Genomic DNA, 24,036 nt, shown 5'->3' with positions numbered 1-24,036 from the left:
ATAATTTTATTCCAGGCTTCTATAATTGCTTTAGGACTAATATATTGGATTATTGTACATTGCTCCTTTTGTTATTGTTCTCTCTAGAGCCATGGTTGTTTTTAGTTTTAATTAATTGTTTTCTATATAGTGATGTTCTGCTGTTATTTTTCACAACATTCTGGGAATTTCTAAGAACGAATACCAGAATACACGTTTGAATAAATGCAAACAAAAATATTTGACTTGATATATCCCCAAATGTAAATCTCAAAGTTTTGGAGTTTGAAATGAGAGAATTTCCTCTTTGGCCTCCGTTTATTCATTCATTAAACCATATACTATTTTGAAAGAAGAAATGTTTTAGTATTACAAGTTTTACTAATAGGGCAATGTTAATTTTTTTAGTGTTTGCTATCTGCTATGGCTTCTATATATTTAACCTATGAGATCCTTTTCCCCCCTCTCATTCAGCAACCATCAAATAAGTTGGCAGCCTTAGTGAATAAACTGTTAAAAATTAGGAAATTTAAAAATATTCAACCTGATAATCCATGGATGAAAGAATGAAAATAAATGAGATAGATAAACTGTCTCTATATTACCATGAGAACATCAGGGAAATGTTATGAATAACTGAGGATGCCTAATTAAATCTTGGCCAATTGACAATGTACAGTTAAGTCAATCAAATGATTAAAACAACATTAATTATTGTTTTCCATGAATCAATTTGCCCTCTTGGTGACTTTTTTTTTCCTTCTGAATTTATCTGCTCTAATCTATGGGATTTCTTCTTTGTCTCTCATCCATATACTGTCCAAGTCAAAAACTACTCAGTTGAAGTTATGGATTTCATTTCCTTCAATTTTATGTTCTTTTTTTAAAAATATAATCTCAGTTTTGTGTGTAATTTCCCATATTTATATATCTGGAGTCGTAAGTACATACTTTGGGCAGCTCTATAAAACTTTTAAATAAGCTTAGCCAGATCTGCCTTTTTTCTTTCTTTCTTTTTTTCTTTCTTTCTTTCTTTCTTTTTTTTTTTTTTTTTTTGAGGCATGGATCAGCAAACACTTACAGAAAAAAGAAATTAATTCTACTTAAAGATTAGTGACAATGCATGAATATGTAACTACAAGGGGGAAAGATCCCCTTACACAGGGGAGAAAAACACTGGATTAATCCAGTTTGTTGACTACAAATGGCTAGCCTTACAAACATTACTGAAAAACTGGCTCCTCTTCCTTATCTAATGATAGAGATATAAATATATATCTATATCTATCTATTTATCTATCTATAGATATGTATCTTTGTAGATATAAATGATATATGATAGGTTAGATAAACAGACAGAAAGACAGACAGATGGTAGATAGTAGATAAATCGGTCGATGATAAATGGTAGATGGATGGATGGATGGACAGACATACAGACAGCAGATGGATGGATGGATGGATGGATGGATGGAGATAGATAGATAGATAGATAGATAGATAGATAGATAGATAGATAGATAGATAGATAGATAGATAGATAGATAGATAGATAGATAGATAGATAGACAGACAGACAGACAGACAGACAGAAAACAGATGCAGAAGCGTATCAAACCTATTTTGACTTTCCTATCTGACATCTATAAGCGAAGATCAAGGCAGCAAAGCACGCCGTACATCCGGTGAACTCCACAGATCTTATCTATAATAAATACAGATACCGAAGAAAAGTTACACAAGCATTATGAACGAGTGGGACAATCCCCGGAAGCCCGCAGTGCCGGCTGCTGCAGCCGCTGCCACTTCTTTCCCCGCCTCCCGAAAGAGAAGGTCGCGTTTCGCGGCCACCGCAAGATCGACCCGCTCCGGTCGCCCAGAAGGAGGAAGCGAACCAGCGAAAGGCGCTGCAGCGCCGTCTCCGAGCTCCCAGGCCAAGCCGAGCAAGCGCCGAGTCACAGACGTCGGAGGTGGGTAGTTCGATGAGCTCTGCGCTCCCCGCCATTTTGGGCTGCCGAGGGGGGAGCGTAGCGGTAGCGGTGGCGGCGGCCGGAGCTATCCACCTCGGCCCGGCTGCCTCCTCCTCTTCCTCCTCCTCTTCTTCCTCCTCCTCCTCCTCCCCCCCTTTTCCTGACTGTGGCCAAACCGTCTCTCCGGACTCAGGTACCAACGCCTCGTCTCCCCGGCTCGATCATAGGGAGGGATAGAGTAGGGCGAGGCTGGGCAACGCCCGGCAAGGGGGCTTCTTCTCCTAACCCGGTCCGTGATGACAGATCTTCCCTTTGACCACGGTGCATTTTCCTTCTCCTTTTCTCCCGCTTTGCTCGTCCAAGCTGAGTTGAAGCGTGAATTCACTCTTCATTTTCCCTCTTGTTCTCTCTGGGTTGATGCATTCCGAATCCCGCGTCCCGTTGCAGCAACCCATTCACAGAATAACAGAAGAGTTGGAAGGGATCTTGTAGGTCATCTAGTCCAACCCCACCCAGCCCACCCACCCCGCCCAAGCAGAAGACCCTGCACCGTTGTGAAAGTGGTCCCACCACTGACAGAGGATGGAAGGGGGTTATCAAAGGCAGCTTTCACACTTAGTTTTAAGAATGCAACCAGGTGCCCAGCTTGTAACACACGCTGCTTTTACCAGGTGGGGCAGGTTTTTTTTGGGGGGGGGGTCTCCCAAAATCGCTGCACCTGGAAAGCAAGGGAAGGAAGAAAACTGCTATCGGTTAAGGGCTGCTTTAAGCCACTCGTGGCAAGGTGGATGGCGGGGCAAACAATACTAAGGGTTGCTTTTTGGCAGCTCTTACAACTGAACTCCTAAAATACAGATCGTCCTCGACTTGCAGCCACGATTGAGCCCAACGGTTATGTTGTTAAATGAGAAATGTGTGAAGTGATTTTTGCCCCGTTTTACAACTTTTCTTGTCACATTTGTTAAGTGAATCACTGCTGTTGTTAAGCTAGTAACACGGTTGTTAAGTGCATCCGGCTTCCCCATCGACTTTGCTTGTCAGAAGGTTGCAAAAGGGGATCACATGACCCCAGGACGCTGCAACCATCATAAATTTGAACCAGTTGTCAAGCATCCAACCCGTACCCAGTCAACACACTATATATCTGAAAGATGGTTTTATTTGTTGTTTTTGTTATAAAAATAAAAAACTTTAAAAAAAAGCAGCATCCAAACCTAAAGCATGTGACCACGGAGGTGCTGCAACGGTCATAAGTGTCAAAAAAGGTCATAAATCACTTTTTTCAGTGATGTTATAACTGTCAGCAGTCACTAAATGAACTGTTGTAAGTTGAGGACTACCAATAACTAGTATAGTGGGAAAGTCAAGTTAGACTGTTAGATGTTAGTTGGAGAGGAAAGTGGCATGAACAGAACTGAATAGTTGCCTCACTTTTTGTCAGTGAACAAGCATAACTGTTCTGGTGTGCTCATGACTACTTTGATTTACTTTACTGATATAAGACATGATCTTTCAGAAGCTCTGATTAAACATTATTATTTGTTCTCCACTCATATTCTCCTATTTCAGTTTTTCGCAGCCAGGTTTTTTACGGGAGGAGGGACACATCTCCCTTCACCTTTTAGGAACTCTCAAAACAACATGAACCTTTTTGATATGACAAACATTCAGAGATTGTAAAGAAGATCCTAAAACAAGCTTAATATAGTCTTTATTTATTTATAAAAGTTATAAGATAAACAGCCTTACTCCATAAGGTCTAGACCTGTGATGGTGAACCTATGGCATGAGTGCCGGAAGTGGCACTCAGAGCCATTTCTGCCAGCATGCGAGCCGTTGCCCGTAACAGATCCACTGCGCATGCATGCGCACGCCCTCTACCAGCCAGCTGATTATTGGATATCTGCCGTGCATGTGCGGGGGAGATGCTTGCACATGCGCAGGGGGCAGGGCGCACGGGGTCACGCGTGCATGTGCAGGGAGGTGGGGGGGACCTGCGCGCATTGCATTATGGGTGCAGGTGCATGCACGCACTTTCGGCATGTGATGACGAAAAGGTTAGCCATCACTGCTCTAGACAGTGTGCAAAATAAGTTAGAATTAGAACAGCAATGTTGTTAATAAAATAAATGAAACAATAAACAGTAACCGAATTGTATTTCCATTTTAGTCCAGTTCTTTATGTAGGTGCTTAATCTTCGAAGAAATGTTCCATTCTCATCATCACGCTACCTGTTGCAGACATATTTGACACACAACAAATTTTAAAGGCAATCTCTTTTATCAAAAGTTTGTCTTTTCTATATTGGTAAACTTTTAGGACAGTAATAAACAACATCTATTCTCCCTCCAAACAACCTGTAAATTGATAAGATATAAATATCCCAAGAAATTTAAATGTAATATATATTCATTTGTTTTCATTTGAATTTCCAATTTGCTTGCATTTTAGTTTTGGTTGCCGTAAGTTTTGTAGGCGAAAGATGGGAAATAAAACTTATGATTAAAATAAGCTAATCTAGATTTTCATGTGTCTTTTAATCTTATGGCCCAAAAAACAAATTCTATTTTACATAACATTGTTCAGAAAAAGATCACTTCATAAGTGTTGGAGAGGGGAATGTCAAATAATATCACAACTTATATAGTAGGGTCAAATATCATGGTGAAGTTATATAATTATTATTTGACATCATAACACTTGTCATTGTTACATTATTACATCATCTGATTTGTTATGAATGCTGACTCATCTGTTCAATTTTTGTTTTTCCCATGGTTTTTAAAGACAAGAAATCCATATATTATTAGTACAAAAGAAGGTTTGAAACAGTATTTTGAAAAACAATTTAAGTACCTTTCAGTGGTTCAATCCTTGCTGCATTTGTTAGGAAGTAAGCTTAATTAAGTTATGTAAGAAGTTTTTCCAAGACATTACATTTAGGATTGCAATTTGTTGAATTATTTTTAAAAAATATGTTAAGTGCATATTCAACTGTAAGTACTCATATACAAGTGTATGTTGATGGACAAATAGAGAATAAAAATAATTGAATTAATAAATTTGAAATTGCAGTTAGGCTTAGTGCATCTATTTTTATTTGTGGTTTAGAATGTGCATTTTGAATTTATTAAAAATCCAGTAGATATGAAACTAGTGACAAGATTTTTACATTCTACCTTTCACATTAAGAAAAAACTGGTTACGTGCTTATCCTTCTCCTTGTCCAATTGCAAATCTGGATTTAAATCTATGTAGCTATGATTTGAACTCAGGTTTGATTAAAGAGAAATATCACACTTTTCTACTTGTCACACACATCCCTGCTGTGGACAAAGATGCTTCCAGGATTAATCATCATTAGATGCTGGGACTGCTCAAAGTTGTAGCATCTGGAAATTACCTGTAAATTCTGTTCTGTTGCTAAGAAAAGAAGTAGGAATCCTGTTACAACACAAAGTTGCAAAATAACGTTCTTCCTTTAATTGGCAATAGCAGTCGACTGATATATATATATATATAATTACATATTTAAATTTAGAAGAATGACTATTTATTAAGGAAAACTTTCCTTTGGTAAATGTATGCTAACAAATATAGCCCGTTAACAGAAGTTGATACCATAGTAGAAACTTGCTAACAGACTAAACAAATATTTGCTATTTTATCCAAGCAAATATAAATTATTTCCTAGCACCCTGTTAACTGAATTGCTAATGGAACATTTTTTAGGCAGCTTTTGGCTAAAAAGTATATTTTGCCTGAAAGAACAAGTGAGGGAAATAAGAGGGGGCAGGGAATTAAGTTATCAATTCCATGTCAAATGTTTGAAATAGTGTTTGATTGATGTGTAGTTAGGTATTTTAGTAATTGTTATTGTTTTGTTTCATTTGCATAGTATATCTTATTTATCTCTTTTGCCTTGAGAGCAATCAAACACTTGCAAATCAGTTTCCCAGAGGCATAAAATACAGTAATACTTAAATATCTCTTTGGTAAATTAGATTGAATTATGTATTCAATTTTAGATTTTAAAAATGAGGATATTATGATTAATTGGAGATAATTTATATCCATAGCATAGGAGACCTTGTTCACACATCATTCTAACTTGGGATAGACAATCTACAGTTCTTGAGCAACTTTCATGTAATCCCTCAAACTCCTCTGGCTACAACTAAAATTAGATAGGAAATAAAAAATATTGAATTATAATTTAAAAATATAGTATAAGATAGGAATCATGAAAAGTGGCTAAAATGTCACATCTGATAATATTTCAGCAGTGTACCTCAAACCTCTTGTTCTTAGTTCATATCTCACAAGATTTTGACTAGAAATGCCAGATGTGTTGTGCTGCTGGTCCCCAATATAAGACTTGAAATAAATTTAATCTGGTTTAAAGTTACCCTGCCCAAAGCCCCCCCAAATCCCAAAGATATATAATTCACTCACTTTGTACTGTCCTGCCATGTGTAGCACTTTTCCCCTTCCCCCACCTAAAATAATCTATATTTTGGTTACCAAAAGGTTGCCTATTTTACACCGAAGGTTGCCTATTTTTGCCTTTCATACCACACAATAAGTTTTACTTTTTAAAATAATTTAATTTTATTAAAAGTTTTACACATAAGAGAAAAACTAATGAAAACTAATAAAAGATAAGAAAGCAAAGGAAGGAAGGAATAAATATATTTAATATTTATTAAATAAATGCAGAAAATAATAAAAATAGATATGCTTCTTATTTCTTCCCCAGCAAATAAAAGTATAATTACAATTTTGCTTCCTTCTATAAAATTACAAAAAAATAGCTCGCTATTTTCTATTCTCCAATTTTTTTCTAATAATCAAAACCATAAATTATGAGTGCATTTTTTTCTATATCATGCAAAAAGTATAAGGGATTTCTAGTCAGCCACTAAAACAGATGTTTTTTTCTTTAATCAAAGAGTTCTGCAAGTTCCCTCATCTTCACCAGCCATTCCTCTGTTGTGGGTAATGTTGAACCTTTCCATTTTTGAACATAGAACACTCTTACTGCAGTTACGTATAATAATATTTTTTCTAGTTATCTATCCATTAGTTTTTCTCCCCTCCCAAAAGTTTCTTTGTTATACTTTCACTTTTAAAATCTTCTGGATTAATGTATGTTTGTATCCAATTTTTTTAGCTTTTTGCATGTCTGTTAAACATATGTTTCTACACGTTTTTCACATTTTCAGCAAATTTTCAGAGTACATTTATATATTTTAAACAATTTATCTGGTAATCTATGCCAACAAAACATCATTTTATAGAAATTCTCCTTAGGTCTACTGTGGAACATAAAGTGAATTTTAATCCTTTCAACCACATATTTTGCCATTGAACCATTTGTCTGTTATAACCAAAGTATTTACCCCATTTTAAGCCTGCATTCTTTCATTTTTGTTCTTCTCTCTCATATATCAACAATTTTTTTACACAATTCAGCAATACCATGATCATCATTAGTAGATAATTTTATCTCAAACTCTGCTCAAAACCATAAAATTTAACCTAATCGGAAGCTTCTTCTATTTATTTTTAAGCTTTGTGCATTTTTGTCATTTTCCTTTTGTCTTTTTTATTTCTTTTTTCTTCATGTTGTATTAGTTTGTGTTAGTTTTTATTTTCTCTAATAAAATGTATACAAAAAACAATTTACATAACTACTGAATTTTTAAAAATCGCCTCAAGAGAGTCTGAGTGAAACAAATTACAACTAAATGTCATAATGAATACATAAGGTGCTCCCTTAACTCTGCTATGATTAAATTTAACCTTATTTGTTTCAGCTTGCAACCAAACACAACTTTTAATTACCGAATGCAGAAGACTAGGAATCATGGATATGAAATTCAATTCCTCTCGGAAATATGTTTCTATCAGCATACCATCAAAATCCCAAGCCATGTCACCACACATCAAATCAGTAGATGATATAATTGTCCTCGGAATTAATCTCAGCAAATTTAACAAACCTACGCAGTTTTTTATTTGTGTTTTGGGAGTCTTCCTGTTTTTTCTTATTTATGGATATTTGCAGGTATGTATTCTCATTCTTTGTGTGTTGCCAGAATTGCCAGAAAACAATTTTTGTGGCTTATAGCAATTTTGATGCAGCTACAAGCTTTTTAAAATAAAAATAAAAAATCTATTCTTATCAAGATAAATAGGTATATGCACATTTGAAGAAAAGTGGGAATGCCCACTCATTAATGGGCTTTCTTAAAAGTTTTGCAAGGTTCAGAATCCATTGAAAAATTTTAGGTAGACATTAGTATAATTAGTATTAGAAATTCAACTGAGCATTAAGGTAAATAAATTATTAGGGAAGTAGCAAGAATTTAAATTTTATGGTGATCTAAAGAATTATTACATATTTAATAATATACTTGAATATCTAAAATATAAACCTGGAAAATACATGCTTTGCAAATACAAATTTTCATTAGTTATATTATTTTCTGAAATGTAATTTATTATATAATCCATATGGCACCTTGAAAATTGTGGAGAAGAAAAATATAAGTAAAATAGCTAATAGTTATCATAAAACTAACATTTAGATTTAGTAAAAGCATTATTTGTTCTGAGGTGAAACTTCGGGCTATGCAGTTATGGATCCTATAAACATGCAGTGAGAAAGGTTTTTTACAAAAACAAAAGTAGATGTCAAGAAAAAGGGGCTTTACGTTTTCTCCCTGCTTTGCTAGTATCTAACTGTTGTGATTTTTTTTTTTAATGAAATAGTATTCAGGAGAGTTGTCATCTGAAAGCAGAAGTGTCAATTTGAAGTGAACATACAATCATAATGTATGTTCACTTCATAATGTATATAGTCATAGTATATGTTTTGAATGGGATCTTTGGGTTATCTAGTCCCATTCATACAATTTTTCACATAAGAGAAAAGACAGATTGTCCACATATAAGTGCAAAATAGGGCAAACCAGAAAAATATATCTGAATAATGGACAGATAGTAGAAACAACAAATGTAAGTTATGGTTTCTGCCAGGGAATTTCTTCAGAATCAATGGATAAAAGTAGTCTGAGATACCATATAAAGAGAATAATGAAAGAGTATATGATTCAAGAATTTTACTGAGTGACTAAATGATCCCTGAGTGGTCACACATACCGTTCCCATTTGAAAACTACCACCAAGGAGTGTACCAGTATTCTGAGAATACTGTTCCATTGGTTAGCGCACATTCCTGTCAGGAAGTTCCTTCTAAGCTAGAGTCTAAATCACTTTTCTTTTCATTTCAATCATTAGTCCTTGTCCTGCCCTCATTTTTGGCCCACTCTTGCGCATTTTAGAGATGTGTCTATTTTAGCCTTAACTTTTGTAAAATCAAATATTTTTAACCATTCTTTGTAAGGCTTGGTTTCTAGACTCTTGTTCTTTTGAATGAAATCTAAACTCACTATGTCTTTATAAGGCAATTTTCCAAGTGCCATCTAACTATTGCAGAGTACAATGGAATTTTATCTCCTGTTATATGAACATAAGGTTTTTGTGGTATAACCCAAGATTTCTTAGATCTGTTTAACTGCTGCAGAACCATGCCTACTCATACTAAGTAATCCTTTGCAGTGGTAATTAACACCAGTTTGTTACCAGTTATGCCTGGAAACCCTTCCTGCATATACTGCATCTCAGCCAAGTACCCCGATATTGTATTTAGGCATTTGATTGAATCATATTTCTCAAAGAAGACATATATAATTTTAAGACTTCAGTCCTGATGAACATGACAGTGACTAAATTCCATATTGCCAGCAGCAATATTGATGCAAGAGAAGGACTTCAATCTCCATTCTGTGGATTAATTTCCATCTTCTGCACTAAAAAAAATACCATCAATTGGAATTTAAATTTCAATAGAAATGGCTTTGTATTTGGATGAACCAGCAACAAAATGCATATTGAGCATTTTATGAAAGTTATATAGTACGCATTGGAGCAATTTATTCCAGTTTCACATAGTCATTTATGAAGTTTGAACTAGATGTGAGCAGCTCAGTGAAATGAATGTGCAGCTGCAGTAAAATCAGCAAATATTATGCAAAAGTTTTGGAAATAAAACAGCAATAAAATGCAGCTGTTCTGAATAATACTAAAGCAGGGTTCTTTAATTTTTTGTTGGATATGCAACAATGGCTTGCTTTCTATATTATGCTAAATCATAATGAGTGAGTTTGAACAAAAATAGCACAGTGTACAAACTTGGCTACAATTAACCTTTCATGTAAGCAACATTCCCATGTTTTGCTTGCTTTTGGAATCATTTGTGCCTTGCACTTGTAGCTGGCTCAGGGCTAGTATGGGAAGCAAGTCAAGTGACTACTAACTGTAACGGATTCAGCATGATGTGCAATCAGTAGCTGATGAAACATGAGTTTATTTCTCTAAAATAAACCATGGTTCATTCACTGATTCATTTGTGCATCCTCCTAAATCAGAGATCAACAAACCACTTCATTATAATGTGAGAAGGCAAATGGTTTCAAAAGGTAATTGGCTGATATATAATATAATATATATAATAATATTTGTATATAATAATAATAATAATAATAATAATAATAATAATAATAATAATAATAATAATAATAATAATAATATATATATATAATAATATTTGTATATAATAATAATAATAATAATAATAATAATAATAATAATAATAATAATAATAATAATAATAATAATAATAATAACAACAACAACAACAACAACAGCTAAATGGGACATATTGGGGGGCATTTTTTAAAATATGTCTTCTATTTATACTAATATTAATACTTGTGTTATACATATTGGTGATATTAATCCAAAGTCATTTGAAAGTTAATCAGGTCTACATAGCTATTGATGTAACAATGCCATTGATTATACCTGATAAAGAAAAGAAACAATATAAACAATTTTCATCCAAAATTAAATTGAAAGCTAATATTACAACTCATATAATATGACTACATATCATATTTTGCAATAAGTTTCTGTCTCCTTTCTCTCTAGGAATTGATATTTTCAGTAGAAGGCTTTAAATCTTTTGGCTGGTATCTTACATTAGTACAATTTGGGTTTTATTCCATTTTTGGACTTATAGAACTACAGCTTATTCAAGACAAGAGGAGAAGGTATGAGGTTTATTTTTATAGCCTTAAAATTCGATTCTTCAAAGCTTGATCCTTATATGTAGTTTTACAAAGTGGACAAAATTTATACAAAAATTTAGCTCCGGTTTGTAAAATAAAGAAAACTAGAGAGACAAGTCAGGACAATACTCTTCAGAAAACTACATGTTAATTTATGAAACTGTCTGGAACTGATGAGTTTTCAGAACACGAGTGACTTTTAAATGTAAATTTTCCCCCACTCCATTTTAAAATGAAAAATACTTATATATATAAATGCAATTTTTGTATCCCCATACCAATTAGTTCAAAAGTACAGTTAATAAAAGGTTTTTTCAGCAGCATGCATAACTTTCCCATTTAATCTACAAATAAAAGGAAAGCTGTATTGGCTTAAATAGAGCGTTTCTACACATAAAACATATAAAATAAGATAACTTTAGAACTTTCAAAAGATTTTTTTAATTGGCTTAGCATACAGTGAAAATGCTTCTTAAAATCTGGAACCCGGTGAACTGTGTGGCTTCCGTGCATCAAGTAGACTAGTAGAGCAACCTCTTTCTAGACTATAGTGTACAAGTAATCCTTGCTAAACAACCATTTTACAACTGTTGAACACCCCGGCCATCATAAATGGTGCTCCCCATGTAATAAGCTTTACAACCCATCACAGTGTACTGCAGTCATGTGATTGCGATTCACAGTGGCTTTTTTTGGCAGTTTCCAGCAAAAAATGCCCATTCAATTGAATGGTTTTATTTATGGTTTTACTTAACAACCACAGCATTTGCTTAACAATAATGATGGTCACGTAATGACTGCCACAGAAAAGGCCAGGGTATTATTTCCGGCCATGTGGGCGTCTCAATTTATGACTGTTACAATTTATGACTGTAATTCTCTGGCTACAAGTCAAGGACTACCTGTATTCATTCTAAATGTGAACGTGAAGAACTGCAAAAGAAAGCATGTCTGCTCAGCCATTGGACTTTTATTCCATATTTTTACCAATGAAATGCCCTCAAAGCAGCTGCGGAATTCATGAGACAGATTTTATATCAGGCATTTTTATGGGAAATCAAAGGGTGAAATTGTCAGCACAGTTGTTTAAGAATTATCCTATTGATTAATTTAGAAGTGGGACAATCATTGCTATTGAGACCACATTCTTTCCTTTCACTATGTTAGTGAGGGACAAAGCATAAAGGCTATACAAGTTCTTTTACAAAAAGAAAAAAAATATTGAAATTATAATAATAAAACAGAGGCTTTGCCTTGAAAAGTTGAACATATTCTGACTTATGTTTAACCGAATTCAGATTTCAGCATTTATATATATCAGGCTTTGCAGAAAAAGCCACCAACTTCATTAATAATTTTTACTTACCAAAGTAATTAAACCTCTCTATAGTGTTGCCATTTGTTCCCAACATTAGAGCTTCATTTATATTTTCCAGGATCCCAGGCAAAACCTACATGATAATAGCTTTTCTAACAGTGGGGACTATGGGTTTATCAAATACCTCCTTGGGATATCTGAATTATCCTACACAAGTAATCTTCAAGTGCTGTAAACTGATCCCAGTTATGATAGGAGGAGTCTTTATACAAGGTATGGCTTATTCTTGCTATTGATTGCTATTCATTTCAGAAAAATAACCTTGTAAAGACCCAGTATTGGTTTTTCCTGCCTCCCCCCCCCCCCAATCCTCCATAAAAAAAATCAAGAAGACTTCAGTTTAGGCCAATAGAAAATATGCATGAAAATAAAATCAGAAACGCCTCAAATCCACTTATGTTCACCAAGGAACTTTTATATATCTTGCACACTATTACTAGCAAGAATTGCAAACTATTTTCTGCTGTCTTAGGCTGTTAAGATAAATTTAAGATATGATTGATAAGCTATTTGAAACTGCCTTATAAGAATATCTTACTTGCTTTAGCCTGCCTAAAATATAGAGAGAATATATGTAAAGTACAAATAATTTGTTAAGTGCTTTAAGTTAATTTAAAATCCCATCAGTCCTACATATATGAACATCCAAAGTATGTTGTGAAATACAAGAAAAGCATGTTCTTTCTCTTCTTCAGTAATCTCAGAGCACATCATTAAGTTCCTAGCCCTTTTGTGTACTTGTTGATCGTGCCACTTATGAGCCACTTCAGTGATAGTTATATAGTTGATTGATTATAACTATGAGGAGGACAAAGTAGAATGTTTATGAATCATTTGAGACAAGCACAAAAGAATAATATCTCCTATTGATAAAATCCATCGAGTATAGTTTTTTTCCCTTTTTTCTTCACTATAATAACATATAGAAAGAAAGCTGATGTATTTTTGTGGAACTTTTTATCTGTGGAAAATTGCAAAAACTTCCTTTGAACTCCATTCTTTTAAGCAGCTATTTCTGCTTCTCAAATTTGCAGTAAAGTTATTTAGCTGGATTAACCATGGAACAGTAATAGGTGAATTAAGTGATAACAATTAAATCTGAAGTCAAATGTTAAAATGATTTGAAGTCTGAAATCTTCTTTACTACTTAAATTGCAAATTTCAGACTTAATGTGTTTTTCAGATACATAAAACAGATCAAAATGTGATGAAATGTACCCAGGGGTGGGATTCAAATTTTTTAACAACCGGTTCTGTGGGCATGGCTTAGTTGGTGGGCGTGGCTTGGTGATCATGTGACTGGCTGGGTGTGGCCATTCAACATCACTCACATCGAGGCACGTATCTCCTCACCTGGCCTCTCATGACTGTGGGGATGCTACAACAGTCATAAATGTGAAAAATGGTCATAACTCACTTTTTTCAGTGCCATTGTAACTTTGAATGGTCACTTCACACAAGCAAAGTACCAGCAAAGGAGGGGGAAAAAACTCCAGAGAAGTTCCAGAGACAGGAAATCTAGTCCTGCCAAGAATGTAATAAGAGTTAATGGAGAGGCAGTTTCTGTAAGCAACAACAGAATGTTTCCTTCCTGCCTTCCTTACAGGATTAGGCCAGAACTGCTCAGAATGTTAACAACTGGTTCTAGCGAATAGGTGCAAACCTGTAGAATCTCACCCCTGAGTACCATTTTAAGCATGCTTATGATAGAAGGGTTTAAATGGCGTGTAAATGGCAGTATAAGCCAGGCAGAGAATGCACATAAGCCCTCTGTTGTGATATTGTGTCAGGATGTTGACAAAAAAAGGAGTGCTTCATGTGTTACTTTAATGATACAGTGAGTGCTTCGGCTTTGCTCCTTCTCACATCAGGGAGGGAGGCAATATTGTGCAGTGTGAAAATAGCCCACATAAAAAGAATATTGATAATATAGCATCATGAATGGGCTAAAAGTTGTCTGACTGAGATAGTATCAACATTTCTTCTTCTCCTCCCACCCCCCCTTTTTTTAACAATACAGGGAAACGTTACAACATTGTAGATGTTTCTGCTGCAGTATGTATGAGCTTGGGCTTAATATGGTTTACTCTAGCTGATAGCACAGTTGCACCAAATTTCAATTTGACAGGTAACTTTTATGTTTTGGAACTTTATTCTTTTTTAAACTTGAAAATACATGATGTTTACATAAGTGAACATATAGATAAAGTGACACCATTGACTTGTTGAATTCAGACTCTTCTGCTTGAATTTCTGTAGGGACGTGGAAAGTTACACAAAATAGAGACACTTAGTTATTGAAATCCAGTTATCTTGATTTTGACCCAGGAAATATTCCAGGTAGCACGCACACACACATCTACCCTGCATCATACAACAGTGTCACTTTAAAATTGAGGGCATAATTGGAAAGCCTGAACTACACACAATTTAAATATTAAATTGTGGATATCATATCCTGTTTCATTAACTCGGTATTGGATTTAAACATTTACATGCATTCAGAAAGTATTCAGACCCCCTTCACTTTTGTCAGTTTTGTTATGCTGCAGCCTGATTCTACAGTTGTGGGGAAAAATTCTCACTAATCTACGCTCAGTATCCCATAATGACAAAGTGAAAAAAGAATTTTAGAAATGTCTATGAATTTATTACAAAGAAAAAACTGAAATATCACAATTTCACGCTAAACAAAAACTAATTTCCTATTTTTCTTTGAAGTTTTTGCTAGGTCTCCAACCAATTCATAATCAGTTACTTCGAAATCTTTCGGTCTTAGTTTAATTTTCTTCTTCCTCCCACACAACCAAGAAGAAAGTGTATAAATGCTATATATTTCTGACAAATGAATATTGATCTATGTGATTGAAATGTCAGATTTGCTTATTATTACAAAATTATTATATTCTATACATTTTCATAAATATATATATTTTTTAACATTGTAATGTTGTGTATGTCTATTCTTTAAATATATTTTTCTTATACTTGTTTTTATTTTTCTGGTTATTTGAAGGAGTGGTCCTTATATCCCTTGCCCTCTGCGCAGATGCAGTTATAGGAAACGTGCAGGAAAAAGCAATGAAGTTGCACAGTGGCTCAAATTCTGAAATGGTAAATCCTCATATATTTTTTTGTAATGTCATTTAATTGATTGAAAAATATAGGGTTGAACTGTAAGTCTTTTGTTTGAAATCATGTTCTTAAAAATTCAGAATTAGGGGGGATATTGCTAGTCTGATCTAAAAGAATAATAAAATAATCTTTTCTTAGAAGATTTTAAAATCTTTTTCTTAAAAATGCATCAGATAGCTTTTCAAACATTAAGCTAATCCAGACAGATTATGTATATTGATCGTATGATATGCATTCATTAGCCTCTTTTTACTATCCTTCAGTTAGAAAGAAGGCTGCCACTACAGAGTTTTTAACATTTACTACATTAAATGTAGCAATAGCTCTCAATAGCTGACATAGATTGATATATCAGAGTGCTATTTTTAAATCTGTTTTCTTTTAAATCTGGTAAACAGAAAAAAAGAAGAACCTGTTTTAAACATTCAAGATGTCTCAAGATGTTTAATCATTGACAACAGTCACTAATAATGATAATTAGCCAGATTTTAGTGTTAAATGTTTATTTGTAAATAGTACTGAAGCATAAGGTCCACTGATCACATTAGCACAGCTTAGTTTCAGTACCTTTTATTGGACCTTTTGATCCCTGATAAATCCAAATTATGGAACTAGATCTGTCTGTTCAAAATACGATCAAGCTAGTTAAAAATAACTTTTGTACAAAATTCTAATTCAGTTTCTCAACCATTTATGGCTTACCACTAAGTTCACATTAACATTAATCTTTCACATAAAATGTTTGAACTTAATATTTTAATAAATATTAGACATTCAGTAATGTCAGGTGTTTTTTTTTTTTTTAATGTATTTAGTCAGGTGTACCTATTAGTTTTCTGAAGTTCTGTCTCTGGAGTGAAAACAATGTGCCCTTCAATATTGTGGCTATAGTGATACACTTCCTTTTTTTGTAAAATGGCATATTTTGTAAGAAATAAGTTTGAATAGGAGAGAATAGTGCATTTTATTAATATACTACCAAAAACAGTAAGCATTGATTAAGGTAGTAGTAAAGATATAATGACCCATTGATTTTGATGGAGATTTAAGAATGTGTTTCACCGAAATCAGTGAGTCTTAAACATACCTTAACTTTGATTTCCCTTAATGTACTGTGTATAGCAATGACTACAGATCACAGTCCTTTACCAGTATACCGTAGTGAAAGCCAAATTGTATTATCCACCGAATGTCCATAGTTCAAACTTTTGCTCCTGGACTTCTTGCCTGATTCAGATAACACATGTTCACAATTTAGTTGTCTTAGGAGAAAAATGGCAGCCAATGCACCTGAATATAATATAATACCAGTAAAGGATGAAATGCCTCAATGCTACTTTTTGCATTTAGCATCTTGGGATATAGCAAGTCTTCTGTTGTAGCGGAAATGTTGGGATAAAATGTAAATCCTTTGAAAAGAAATGATTCAATATTTTTCAGAAGCAAACCGGAAAAATTTATGTAGTACCAAAACATTTCAATTTTTGAAAATTAATATAATACATGTCTATTTTTTACTTCCTAGCATTTTTCCCACAAGTGCAGGGCCCACTTTTTTCAGATCAACTAAATATTGATTCATCTCATTTGCTGACTGCCAACGTATATCTTAGTTATGTAAAATGCAGATCACTTAAAATACTGTGTAGTTTAAATTATTCAGAAACATCCAGCCTAATTGTGCTAGAATTTGCTGTCATCCAGTTTGAAAAATGAGTAAAAAATATTGTACTACCTAAAGGGAATGTTTGCAGATCCACAGAGCAAATTTGTGGCATATTTAAAACAACAAAAATTTAAATAATTTGTTTTTGTAATTATTCCAGGTTTTGTATTCCTATTCAATAGGTTTCCTATACATTTTAGTGGGACTGACATGCACTGCTGGCCTAACTCCTGCGGTAACATTTTGTTCAAAGGTAAATGTGTTGATTGTATTACAATTTTCATTATTTATATATATATATATATATATATATATATATATATATATATATATATATATATATAGAGAGAGAGAGAGAGAGAGAGAGAGAGAGAGAGAGAGAGAAATAAATTGTATTATTCATTAAGGCTGAAAGATAATCCCCTTCAACCGAACTGGGAATTATTCCTCGGTAGACACATTTAGCATTGTACAGTAATACAACAAAGCTTGAAACTCTTATATGTAATCATCCTCATCAGAATTACTTTGTATTCTTTGAAATGTCAAGGAATGTTTATAATTTAATTATTGCTTTATCCATTATTCATCAAAAATTAAATACAAACTTTGAAAGCTTTAAGCACTTTTACTTTAGTTCAGGCAGCATATTAAAGACATTTATTTCATTTTGCAATACCTCAGGGTTTATTTAGCATTTTACTAAAAATGTTATTATTGTTTTTGCAGCGCCCAGTTCAAACATACGGCTATGCATTCTTATTCTCCTTGACTGGCTATTTTGGAATCTCTTTTGTCCTGGCTTTGATTAAAATCTTTGGGGCTCTTTTAGCTGTAACAGGTATTACTGAGTTTATACATTTACAGGAGATTTGAAACAGACTCCGTGTTTGGATGAAATTTGTAAACTATGTAATCTCTAGATGCTTAAAATAGGTTGTTAAGCATCTTCGACTACAGATACAAAGCACCCTACATTTGATCTGATGCCTATTCCTTTATTCTGGTTTTAAATTCAAATGGTGAGCATACAGATTAAAAGCATGTAATGTTTTCATTTTGATATAGATGTTATTGGAAAGAAATCAGTGTAAATTCAAATTCATATAAGAAATTCATAAAATTCCATTATGAGCTATGGAAAAGCATAATCAATATTTTTTAAATATTTTTTTAGCTATTTAAAAATATCTTTTTATCTGACTTTTTTTTAAAAAAAAAATCTTTAATATAGTTAGCAATAGCACTTAGAGTGCTTTACAGCCTCTCTAAGAGGTCTCCAACAATCTGGGTCCTCATTTTACCAACCTCAGAAGGATGGAAGGCTGAGTCAATTTTTAACCTTGAGCCAGTGAGACTTGAACGGCAATGTTAATAATGATAGATGATCAAGAAATCTTCTGATGAGAGTAAAACAGATTATATTCATCACAAAAAACACTTTCAATCAATTGTAAAATGATTCAGATAAAAAAAAAACCAAACATAGTCATTAAAAGTCAAAAGAGAACAACAGAAAACTGTAGAAGGAGCGGGGGTATATCTGTCAGATTCTGGATTACTTTCAACATATTGAAATTATATTTGATATTTGATTGGCCCATGAATATTTTTTTTTCAGGAAAAGTGGATCAGTGGTTTTTATCAGTCTTCCTTAAAACACATAAAGGATTAAGAATGATACTTTGAGAAACATTGCTTTAGTTTAGACATAGTCATTCAGCTTTCAGCCATATAGCTTTCAGCTCAAACATATTAAATATACTTTTTCTAGATTTGCCATTTTTCAATAGTTGTAAGATGGAAAGAGCATATGCATATGATAGGCTTTATTTCTTGTCCTTGGAGAGAAAGACGTGAGCATGGTCAAGAAAGAAAGACACAATGGCTAATTTCAATCCTAGACTTGGTTCCATATTGGGATTTAAGTAACAACCGAGGCAATGCTCTGTGTTACTGCTTCTTTTGTTTAGTATAAATCAGGGGTGTCAAACTCAAGACCTGTGGGCTGGATCTGGCCCACAGGGTGCTTAAATCTGGCTCACGGGGCTGGCCTGGAAATAGTAAAGGACCGGCCCACAGTGCCTCTAGCAGCCAAAACAGGATGGGGGGGCACACTTGTCCCCCTGTAGTCCATTTTCTGCCTGGACGGCCTCCTGCAGCACTTTGCCAGCAAAAATGGGACATGGAGGCCCCACATGTGGCCCCTCACCGCCCATTTTCGGCCTGGACAGTCTCCTGAACAACTTTGCTGGCCAGAACGGGGCATGTGCTGCAGGGGTCATCTGTCCCATCTCCCCCCCCCCACAGCCGGCCCACGAAGGAGAAATACAATGCTAATCCAGCCCTCAAAGAAATCCAGTTTGACACGCCTAGTATAGATTGTCTCAATAGCTGCAAACTACAAATCTCAGCTTGACTGGTAAGTTAAGTGGTAACAGCCACTGAAATGGTACCCAAAATAAGGCTGTCCAGTTATCAACCAAATTTGCCAGTAGATGAATGTAATTAAACCATTGTCTCTCCAGATCATTAAAAACATTGAATAATCAACAACTTTATCATTCATAGTTATCGTCTATATTCCAGTTTCTGTTCTGGCACCAGCAGCTGGATGACCTGGGACAAATCACTTTTGTCTCTTTGTTTCTCCATTTTTCAATCTTAAAATTGCCACAAGTCCTTTGGGGTGGGGCCAGCAAGTTCTGTTACTGTTCTGTAGCATTTCATAGGAAGACATTGTGACAGAATAAGACCACAAAGTGGTGAAAGTTGATAAGAGATCCTACAACTATAAAATCTTGTATTGAATCAGACAACTGACAAGCTGTCTTAGCAATTTGCTGATATTGTGCCTGCAGGGGAATTCCACTATAGATGCCCTGTGATATTTGACTATTCTATTGCTTAAAGAGGTTTCTACAAGTTAATAACCAGCTAGTATACTACAGTATGCGTTAGATAGCCTTAATCACCTACCAATTAATGAAATTGCTTGTCACCATAAATAAGTTTCATTCTGAGATGAAAGCTGTCACTTTAATAACCAGTTATAATCACTTACTTTCAAGACACTGTCTTTCAATATTTTTAATTACTTTACATTCCCATTCCTTAATCTAGTGCCTTCTAACTGTATCAAATTTGAACATTAGAGCAATTTTCAGTCAGAATGTTTGTTGGACAGACTGGCTAGAGCTTATGGCAATTGAAATCAAGCAATGCAAGATTGAAGAAGCTTCATATTTATATTTTCTACAGTGTTTCTTTAAGAAGTTGTATTTTAGTTGGATTGGAATGAATGTATAATGTCCTTCTGTGGTTTTTCTTTCCTTCAGTTACAACTGGAAGAAAAGCAATGACAATTGTCCTTTCTTTTTTGTTTTTTGCAAAGCCATTCACATTCCAGTAAGTATTTCTCTTGTATCACATTTTTGTGAAAATTTAGTATGTTTTATTCAAACACATTCACCAAAACCATACAGTTAAATAACACAATGAGAGATTTTCACTAGATCATCCTGCCCATGTGCACCCACAGACCTGTTTCATACATTTGCTAAGAAATAGAGCAGAAATTGAAAGTACTGAAAAATAGATGGGCAACTGAGCAAATGTCTGTAGACCAGGGGTGTCAAACTCAAGGCCCAGGGGGTGGATCCGGCCTGTGGGCTGCTTAGATCTAGTCCGCGGGCGTGCCCTGGAAACAGCAAAGAATGGGCCTGCAGTGCCTCTGCCAGCAAAAATGGAGCCAAGGAGGGCTGTTGTGGCCGAAAACGGAGCCTCAGTGAGTGACATTGAGCCGGCCACAACATTCCCCCCTGCCTCCTGAGGTCAAACACAACCCTGATGGGGCCCTCAATGAAATCGAGTTTGACACCCTTGCTGTAGACATTTCTGCTGAAAAGCCCAGATATGAAGATTAGTTTAATGAAAGAATAGCCTGGAAGGGGCTCCTTATCTAATGAACATTAACCCTTTTTTAGAACATCTGAACAAGACTTCTCTTTTTTTTTTTCTTCTCACTCTCCATTTAGTTTTATTTTTCTTGCATTCATCTTCTCCCACTTTCACCCCCAGGTTGTTTCTCCTTTTCATTGCTGTTTCTAGCGAAACAAAGGAAGGGAATGTATGTGTGTGTCTTTTTTTATACATGTAGGATGGGTTTTGTGTTTGTGAGAGAGAAGGAATATTTGATAGATGCAGATTAAGGATTAATTAACTTTTTAATTTAAATCAATATTTATTCAGTTAATGCTGATTCATTTTTGTGATTTTTCCTTTTTTGGAATCTATATTGAGTCATGCATTTGTTAGATGAAAGGATTCTCCAGGATTTATTTAGGCCAGAATTGGTAAGCCATAGTAGTTCAGGTGAGGATTTTTGTATATCTATTTTTTTTTTCTGTCTGTTTTTATCTTGTGGTTGGGATAGCTCAACATCCAATTCAGGGTTGTCTTCCTTGAGGTGAATGGCATATGTCTCTCTTTTCTTTACATGCGGATGCACTTGTAAGTTCATCCATTGGTAAATATACACTGTTATAACTCGAGACCTTTATGATGGTGATGTTAGAATTATTTAACAGAACAATACAGATAAGGTTTAATTAGATCTTCTGGTGGACATTCTCAAACCATGGCCAACCTAACACTACATCTTCATTATTATCATCAGACCTGCTTCTTTAAACAGGCTTAGTGAGCAGGAAGTAATTCTGTCCTACATCATCATCTGGTTAAGTTCCAAGATCAGTCTGCATTCTGAATGTAGAGATGTAGAACAATGTGTCTTAAAAAGTTATCTGTTTTATGCGAATCTCAGCTTTGGTAACCTGGATTTTTCAAGATATTTTAGACCACAACATCAGTTATATCTATCAAGAGGTCATATGAACAGATAGGTGATATAAACATCAGTGAGTGGCTAAGTTGTGGCAGAGTCTACTCCCCACCTCCCTCTTTCTGATGAAACTCTTAAGTTTGAGAAACCTTGGTTTCATTATAAAAATTATCTTATTTGAAACAATGGAAATTATTTTTGTTATAAAGAAGTGAAGGAAAACAATATAAAAGCATCTAAGCTATTCCTTTTTATAATATATAAAATAAACACAGGTAGACCTCAACTTACAACCACAATTGAGGCCAACATTTATGTTGTTAAATGAGACATTGAGTTACATTTCCTGCCACAGTTAAGTGAAATCATTGAAGTTGTTTAAGTTAGTAACACGGTCATTAACTGAATCTGGCTTCCTCATTGACTTTGCTCGTCAGAAGGTCGCAAAAGGGAATCACGTGATCCGAGGACACTGCAGCCGTCATAAATATGAGTCAGTTGCCAAGCATCTTAATTTTGTTCACGCGACACCCCCCCCACCCCCCCGCAGGGATGCAACAAAATGGTCCTAAGTCACTTTTTTTCCAGTCCTGCTGTAACTTTGAACAGTGAATGAACGGTGAACACTAAATGAATTGTTGTAAGTTGAGGACTATCCGTATGCTCTATAACTCATTTCACTTCTACGGTGGCTGTTTTGCTTCCTGCATGAATCTTAACGTATTGGACTTTTACACGTGCAGTTGCTAATGCGATTCTTTTTCTTTCACCCACCCCTTTTAGGTACGTGTGGTCGGGTTTATTGGTTATCCTTGGCATATTTCTCAATGTTTACAGCAAGAATATGGATAAAATCAGATTGCCTTCACTGCGCCGTCTCTGGAATAAATCTCTGGAAGATAGAAGGACGTTATCCCAAACAGTATAGAACTGGCTTGTGCCATGTGTTGGCACTAGACTGTTTGCTTCTGTTCTTTCCATGCAATAGTCTGCAGCCGAATCATTTTCCAAAGGGAAGGATGTTTTTTTTATAAAAAAAAACCAAAGGCATTGAAGGCGCTTTTGTCTACTAGCAGAAGACTGATGCCAGCTTGTCTGCAAAACTTTGTCTGAGCACTTGGAATTCCGTTCTTGGAAGGGTTGGGTTGAATGATATCATTGGACAAGGAACACAGAAAAATCATAATTCTTGGGAAAGCTGCTATTGAAATTGTCTCTCTGAATGGAACGCTTGAGAGAGTGAGTTATGTGATTAATTTGGGCATTTTAATTGTATAAAAGGTGCTTTGGCAGTGGCTGAAATCAGTGGACCTTGTTTTACTGTTGGAATGTGTTTATTTAAATGTGATGTCTTAACTGATACAAATCAAAACTTGATTGATAAAAGTGAAAATTTAAACCTCCAAGGTTGAGGTCGTTATGCCATTTTTTTTTCTTTTTAAATAATAAAATCTATCCCAGATTGTTTTTAACCTTCGTTCTCATTGTTTTAGCACTGTGGATTTCTTCTGAGAAAAGCTAGAACTCCACATAAGGGCTTTTAGAAAAGAGCAATTTTCTGCCTGTGCATTTCCTGTCACATAACTGATTCTTTTATGAAATTATCTTTCAACAAATGTTAACAAGTAGGGCTGCACAAATGTTCTGAGCTGAAAACGGCCATTTAGGTGTTCCAAGCTTGAAATAAAACTGAAGCACGCTGAGACTCCTCTTTCAAGATTAAGGCAATTGCAAAATTGGTCCAGCCTTAAAACAAAAACTTGGGTACTTTGAATTGTCATATGATGAATATTCTGATCATAAAATATAACCTTGGACAAACCATTGCAACCTTATAACAACTTGTTCTGACTTCAAAATAGACAAT

At 34.7% G+C, this 24,036-nt stretch overlaps 1 protein-coding gene across 6 annotated transcripts; it reads left to right on the top strand.

Moving 5' to 3' along the window:
- The first annotated feature begins 1,705 nt into the window (after positions 1-1,705).
- Positions 1,706-23,641, top strand: SLC35B3 (solute carrier family 35 member B3). 6 transcript variants are annotated; one of them, XM_087961279.1, is made up of 11 exons: positions 1,988-2,142; positions 6,903-6,948; positions 7,770-8,020; positions 11,008-11,129; positions 12,584-12,738; positions 14,546-14,653; positions 15,542-15,639; positions 17,487-17,579; positions 18,056-18,167; positions 20,665-20,734; positions 22,953-23,641. In XM_087961279.1, exons 3-11 carry the CDS (start codon positions 7,820-7,822, stop codon positions 23,095-23,097), a joined length of 1,104 nt encoding a protein of 367 aa, XP_087817405.1. In that variant the 5' UTR covers positions 1,988-2,142; positions 6,903-6,948; positions 7,770-7,819; the 3' UTR covers positions 23,098-23,641. The 6 variants fall into 6 exon arrangements, with proteins under 6 accessions (XP_026532460.1, XP_087817407.1, XP_087817405.1 ...); XM_087961280.1 differs by having other exon boundaries at positions 6,903-6,995; XM_026676675.2 differs by lacking the exons at positions 1,988-2,142; positions 6,903-6,948 and adding an exon at positions 1,706-1,949.
- The last annotated feature ends 395 nt before the right edge of the window (positions 23,642-24,036 follow it).

The sequence above is a fragment of the Notechis scutatus genome, chromosome 3, assembly GCF_049901735.1.
Source record: "Notechis scutatus isolate UNSWTSFEM ecotype Mainland chromosome 3, rNotScu1.2, whole genome shotgun sequence".
NCBI lineage: Eukaryota > Metazoa > Chordata > Lepidosauria > Squamata > Elapidae > Notechis > Notechis scutatus.
Note: the sequence above shows the minus strand (reverse complement) of the source record. Positions and strands in the feature narration are given on the sequence as shown.

Bases quoted from the DNA above. Each gene is read 5' to 3' on its own strand.
- SLC35B3 (XM_026676675.2), top strand. From the start codon at position 1,727: ATGAACGAGTGGGACAATCCCCGGAAGCCCGCAGTGCCGGCTGCTGCA. The intron at 11,130-12,583 runs GTATGAGGTTTA...TATATTTTCCAG, and splicing joins ATTCAAGACAAGAGGAGAAG to GATCCCAGGCAAAACCTACA. The intron at 17,580-18,055 runs GTAAATGTGTTG...TTGTTTTTGCAG, and splicing joins CGGTAACATTTTGTTCAAAG to CGCCCAGTTCAAACATACGG.